This window comes from Malaya genurostris, chromosome 3 (genome assembly GCF_030247185.1).
Source record: "Malaya genurostris strain Urasoe2022 chromosome 3, Malgen_1.1, whole genome shotgun sequence".
NCBI lineage: Eukaryota > Metazoa > Arthropoda > Insecta > Diptera > Culicidae > Malaya > Malaya genurostris.
The window spans coordinates 74,507,224-74,513,826 of NC_080572.1; the positions used below are offsets into that span (position 1 = coordinate 74,507,224).

Here is a 6,603-nt window from a genome sequence, read left to right on the forward strand (position 1 = left end):
AAATAAAAACTACCTATTATTTGACTTCTTTTTACTTAATTTTGAGTTTTGAGTTAAACTACCCAACAGTGAGAGTTTCGTTCAATGAGCTAAAATTAAGTAAACCGTATCAATCTGAAATTGAGTCAATACGACTCAACTGTAGATTAAATATAACCAAAGACATCACACTCTCACATTTCCCGAACAAATCATTGGCAACATACTTTTTGGCGAGCATGTCGCCCTCAGGCGAGTCCGCATCGAATCTCATACATAGAAGTAGGGGAGAGAAATGTCAAATTCGTGCGCGTCAAAATAGCAGGGCTGCGCACCCATACAATTGACATGATATGTTGAATGTGATGCCGTGCGATGGCGTTGTTGAACTGAAGATTGATTTCGCTCCAAGCTGACAGGGGCTGATATAACTTACCATTGAGTAGATATAACTCATCCTTACGTATTTTTTTTGCACGTGCCTTACGGAAACTACCTACTCACTTAAATTTTATTGCTGAATCTCGGCGAAATAATTGCCGAGATTTGCACAGCCGAGGGCTCGGTAACCGTCTCGGCAAAATATATAATTACTGAGAATTTCGGCAGTTATTGCCGAACTTGTCAGCAGCAATTTTGCTATTAGTTCGGCAAAAGCGATCGGGATCGAATCATGGATTACCGAGTCCTCTGTAATCGAGTGTAGAAAGGATTTTGCTTTATTATTGCACTAAAAACTTATCACGAAAGCCAAGTTTGGGGACTGAATGTATTTTATAAATGCTCACTTTAATAAAAAAAAATCAAATCCCAAAAACAAATATCACAGATAAAAAAATTTGTTTCTAGTGCTCGCAAAGCACTTTTTGCCCCTCCCAATATCTTGGCAACTGGAATAAAAATTTTAAAATTTACTAGAAATTTCTTATGATATAACACTTTTTTCTGTTATCCCTGTAGTTCGTCTCCGTAATCGTTCATATTTCTTAACTAAGTTACTACAATTTTTAAACTAATTTACTACAACGTGAAATGTGCTATAATTTCCCACTCGAAAGTGGTGAAGTAGAGCACATTTCACATTGTAGTAAATTAGTTTAAAAATTGTAGTAAATTAGTTAAGAAATGTACTAAATATAGTATATTATATAAAAAAGTTTTTTTTTGAACATGTGGTTCGGTATAGTGAAAATATTTTCTCATAAAACAGCTCGTCGCGCGCCAAACGATTTCATTTATATTTGAGTAAAAATTTCTGAAGTGCCCCCCTTTGCATACAGCGCGCGTATACAAAAAATCAAATATTTCAAAAACCCTATTTGAGCACAAAAATTTTTTTGTTGATTATGAAAACCAATAACATATGCAACATTTTAGCATTTAACAGAGACAAAAATCGCGTGAAGAAGATACTTTAATATCGATTTCTTTGGAAAACTTAAGTAGAAATTTTTGTCAAATTAAACATTTTTAAACAAGTTTTTCTTCATTCTATGCCAAAAATAGTTGTTTATCCATTTGCAAAGTTTCGTATAATTCGAAAGAGAGCTTGAGTTTCAGGAAGCATTACAATGAAAATTTAATGTAACTAAAAATAGTATAAAAAATTCGAATATCGACGAAATATTTCACGTACATGTTCGTAGATACTAATACTACAAAACAATAACACCTATTGTAAAATCGGTCACCTCGTGAAAAATGGGGAGGCCACTTCAGAAATTTTTACTCATTTACCTATTACCAGTATTACGCATAGTGAAGTGATCACTGTTGCGGAAACTACTCATTTTTTCAACAAAATGTTGGTGGCGTGATGTTCATAATGACATCAAGTTATTCCAAGTAATTACTTTTGTATCTGAAGAATAATAAGAACCTACATTCACTTCACTTGATTTCCACCGTGAAGTGATACCCATAGTAAGGGTCACAGTCGCTTCACTTGGTTTTCACCGTGTAGTGATACCGGTAATAAGGGCCATAATCTAGTATTTATATTTTGCTCGTCAGCGGGCAAGCATTGCACAGCTCCATGCGCACGAAACAATCATCGAAGATCTAGCATGCATTGAGTGGAAAATTTCCGAATCCCGAATTCCCGAATCAATTGCTAGTGACATCTAGTAAACTGCAATTAACTCCCCTGTATCCTGTATCAGCCCAATGCAATCCGCGATAAATTCGTTTCGGTTTCTGACAGAACACCGAACCAAATGGAGTCAACTTCTGGTCGATAACTGTATCGGTACGCTTTGGTTTCTCCATAATCGGACAGAAGAATCAACATCCGATAAATATAATTGTCAAACCATGGACATCGGATAAAAATTTATCGAATAGAATAAACGCTTTACATTGTACTGAACTAGTGTGGTATATTTTAATGTACCTTTCAGTGAGATGTAGTTGTTCACAGTGACAGTGAATAGCGATTAGGGGTTTGTCCTGTTTGGAGAATCGTATGAGTACGAGATTTATAACTCTCGCATTATAAGGTCTATACTGCAGTGTAGTTACTTTCACTGTAATATGAATTTAAATATTGATACGATATAATTATTTAGCGGTTATGTGTTTCACATGCAACTGACAATAAATTATCAGAAAATTACACTGTGAAACATGTCAAATAATGAGTAACCCTAAGCTTTTAAGTTGTAATCATGTTGTATTTAAAATTAGGCGAACCAATTTTGCTGACGCATGTCATAATATTTGGAGCTTAAGACTTTTTCTTTTTCTTAGTGTTCTTATCGCTGGGTGTTGTGGCCGTTTCTGCCTTCCGTTTGCCAGCCGCTGCCTTCTGCGTTCCACCAGCAGTACCGGTCTTTTTCTTCTTCTCCAGCCGTTCCTTCTCCTCTAGCTCTTGGTTCTCGCGTTCGATCAAGGTAATCAGCGTATTGCAGCGACGTTGCAGCTCCAGGGCGGTTCGCGATTTCAGGAACCAGTCAAACCGGAACTGAGGTGCCGAACGTACGGCAGTTCGAAGTTCTTCGTACACGTTCTCCTTATCGAAGCCCAGCTTGTGGAGCATGCAAACCAGGAACCGATCTTCTTCTTCGGTGTAATTTTTACCTTTGTTGTTACCATACGAGATGCGCAACTGGTGGAATGGAGCACGATAGCGTGACATCTGTAGAAGATTGAAAATTTGTATAAAGAGAATAATAATTTAACTGCATTCACAATATTCACCTTTCCGTCGAGAGATTTTTTGATCGAAGCTCTGCGCTGAATTTTTGCTTCTCCACGCTCGATTTGTCCCATCAAGCGTTCAATGTCCTGCAATTCGTGACAGCGCTCCCAGAATACCGCGCTGTACTGCATCACTTCCTCCGGTGTTTTTCCTTCCACTTCCTTGGCAATATTTTCGATGTCATCTCGTCCGTATTTTTCGTTTGCTTTGATAAACTGGTTAAAATCGCGTTTGTTCCAGTTGGTGAAACCCTGCGTCAGGAGAGATTCTTTCTCAATCATCTCATCCTCCGTCAACGGGTCAGCTTCGTCAATCTTACGTTGCTCCTCCCGTTGAACCTTGGTGGCTTCCGGGCCCAGATCTGGGTTCTTCGGCACTTTATAGTTAACCGATTTGCGATAGTGGTAGATTTCCTGATCCAAAAGCTCGAATAGTCTCGGAGGGAAAAACTGGAAGTCCTGCACGATCGGCTGTTTCGGAGGGCGTGGCGCTTTGGGAGCTTTTGGCTCGGCTACGCGAAGCGCCTCCTTAAAATAAGCATCAACAGCGTAATTAGCTTTACGTTCACGTTTCGGTGGCTCTATCCAAGATCCTAGAGCATGCAATTTCTGCTTTTCGCGATAGTCCTCACCCTCAAACTGATACACGGAACGATTCTCCAAATTTTCCGTGTCCAACGTGAAACTGCGCAATGAAGATTCTCCAAGTTTATCCAGCTTAGCATGCTGTTCTTGAGTTTTAGTCTCTCCTTTTTCCAAAATCGCATCAATGTCTTCATCCGTAATTTCGGAATCCTTCGATTGAAATACGTGATTTGCACCGAACCGAATGATATTAAGCATTTCATCTTTGTTCAGTTGATTAGTTTTGTTGTCGATGAGGCGGCCCTGCTGGATTACGAGTTTGTCCAATTTCAACTTGATTTCTGCTCGTTCGACGATTTTTTCCTCAACGGTGTTTTCTGTGATGAGCCGAAAAACGCGTACCTGTTTTTTCTGACCGATTCGATGAGCCCGGTCCATTGCCTGCAGATCCATCTGCGGATTCCAATCGGAGTCGTAAATGATGACCACATCAGCGGTAGCTAAATTAATACCCAATCCTCCGGCACGAGTCGACAACATGAAGAGAAACTTTGAACTGTTTTCGGCGTTATACTCATCAATCATTTTTGTACGGTCCTCGTGTGGAGTTTGACCGTCTAAACGGCAGTACTGGTACCCACGCCAGTAGCAAAAATCTTCCAAAATATCCAACATTCGTGTCATTTGACTGAAAATGAGAACACGAGAACCTTGCTCCTGAAGTTTGTTCAGCAACTTATCGAGCACAACCATCTTTCCACTGTTCTCCAACAAGTGATAATCGGTGGTGTACGGTGGACCCGGTTCCGCTCCATCGAACAGATAAGGGTGGTTGGTGCACTTACGCAACTGCATCAAAATGTTCTGCAGACGCATCTTTTCCATTTTTCCTGCTCCGTTCACAATGTCAATGTCTTTCATCAGTATTTTAGTGTACCAATCGCGTTGCATTTTGGACAGTCCTACAAAAATTTTGACTTCTTTCTTCGGTAGCAAACGCTTCTCGACTTCGGACTTCAAACGACGTAGGAGGAACGGTTTCAATACCGCATGTAAACGTTCTATTAGCTTGTTATCGCCAATGCATTCATTGGCGTCAAACCAGGAATCAAAATCGTCAGCACTGTTGAAAATATCCGGTAGCAAGAAGTTTAGCAGTGCCCACAACTCGTGCAAGTTATTCTGCAGCGGAGTGCCCGTCAACAGCAGTCTATTAGCAGTCTTGAATTCTCTCAAGATTTCTGACAACTTCGACTTTTCGTTCTTAATACGATGCGCCTCATCAATAACCATGTATCGCCAATTGAACTTTTTGAAGACTGCCTTTTCTCGGATGCACATCTCGTAAGACGTGATGCAGACATCCCACTCTCCAGGCATCAACACATCTCGAATGAAGGCATTTCTGGTTTCCTGGTCACCGATCAGACAGACTGCCTTCAACGAAGGACACCACCGACCAAACTCGTTGACCCAATTCTGTAATGTGGATTTAGGTACGATCACAATATGCGGTCCTTGATTGTTCCTAAAGTTCTTCAAATAACCGAGCAAAGAAATTGTCTGCAACGTTTTTCCTAAACCCATTTCATCAGCCAGAATACCGTTAATGCCGTTTTCATAAAGCGAAATCATCCAGTTCAGCCCACGGATCTGGTAGTCTCGCATCTCGCCTGCCTTAATATACGGCGGTGACGACTCAAAGCGGAAAACGTTCTTGGCTTTGACATTCGTTTCTGCCAATAATTCCTCATCTTCTTCCTGTTCGGTCTTGCGATGACGATGACTAAAACGAAACAAAGCAGAATTCGTACACAATGCATTCCGGTAAAGCACAATACTCACTCGCCAGGATCTCCAGTGACGGACGAGGCAGCTGCTTTCTCTGCCTTTTTCGGTTTCCCTTTTGGTTTAGCCGGTGGACTGGAACCTTTGGCCGGAGCTGCTTGCATGAAATGAGCGAAAATTTCCGTCTGCTTCAACAGAAACTCAAACCGTTTACTCCGGTCCGTCTCCAACGTTGCATCGTAGTCGGGTTCTTTAGTATGGGACGACGTCGTATCCGAAGTAGATTCATTCTAAAATCGAAACCGAAATACAAGTAAAACAAAGCCAGTTCAGCATCAGCTGTCACAGACAGACATTGCATCAACGCGTCCTTTTCAAACACCCCCGCAAACCTCCTTCCGCATCCAAGAAACATATCTCTTCGGTTAAGAAATCAATGCACGCTCTAAACCCGATTTATCTCAGAAAACTTACCGAATTTTCATTTGTGTCCGCCGTCTCCACAGTTTCCTCTTCCTTGGACATTTTTTCCTTTTATTTTTAAGCTGTAACGTATTGAATGTCAAACAAAAAAACCGATTTTGTTCTTAGCGTGAAAAGAAAAAGAGCGCTGCTTCAATTCAGCACAAGAAAAAATGGATGCCGAGCAGGGCTGCCACATATACAGATTAATCTGCATTTTACATATTTTTCAGATAAATTTGTGACTAAGATTCTGTATATACAGATTACAGATTTTTGGCAAGAAATACAGATTTCTACAGATTTTTGATAGCGTGGATCAAAAATTGAATAGTGATCGAGTCAAAATATATTGAATAATGGTACTGTTGTTTCTCGAAGTAAAACCATTATCCTGATTTTGTGTTGATTCTGAAAAAGAAACTTATACCATTATACCATTATTATATGCATTATACCTTATAAACGAAAGTAAAAGTAATCAGACTATGTTCTCACTTTCAGATTGAATTTTCATCAAATCATCATTTCGAGAGGCTCAAACTCAAAAATAACTTCTAGCGTTTTCCCAACTACAACGTCGTAAAATTC

At 40.0% G+C, this 6,603-nt stretch overlaps 1 protein-coding gene across 1 annotated transcript; it reads right to left on the reverse strand.

Annotated features, from left to right (window-relative positions):
- Window positions 1–2,331: 2,331 nt before the first annotated feature.
- On the reverse strand, window positions 2,332–6,192 carry LOC131435615 (chromatin-remodeling complex ATPase chain Iswi). Its single transcript, XM_058603685.1, has 4 exons — window positions 6,025–6,192; window positions 5,608–5,840; window positions 3,178–5,548; window positions 2,332–3,115 (listed from the first exon to the last, which is right to left on the reverse strand). The coding sequence occupies exons 1-4, from the start codon at window positions 6,073–6,075 to the stop codon at window positions 2,705–2,707; spliced, it is 3,066 nt and encodes a 1,021-aa protein (XP_058459668.1). The 5' UTR covers window positions 6,076–6,192; the 3' UTR covers window positions 2,332–2,704.
- Between the last annotated feature and the right edge of the window lie 411 nt (window positions 6,193–6,603).

Coding starts and splice junctions, on each gene's coding strand:
- LOC131435615 (XM_058603685.1), bottom strand. CDS start 6,075: ATGTCCAAGGAAGAGGAAACTGTGGAGACGGCGGACACAAATGAAAAT. Junction 5,841..6,024: donor CGGACACAAATGAAAATTCG/GTAAGTTTTCTG, acceptor TTTCGATTTTAG/AATGAATCTACTTCGGATAC. Junction 3,116..3,177: donor AAAAATCTCTCGACGGAAAG/GTGAATATTGTG, acceptor AATCTTCTACAG/ATGTCACGCTATCGTGCTCC.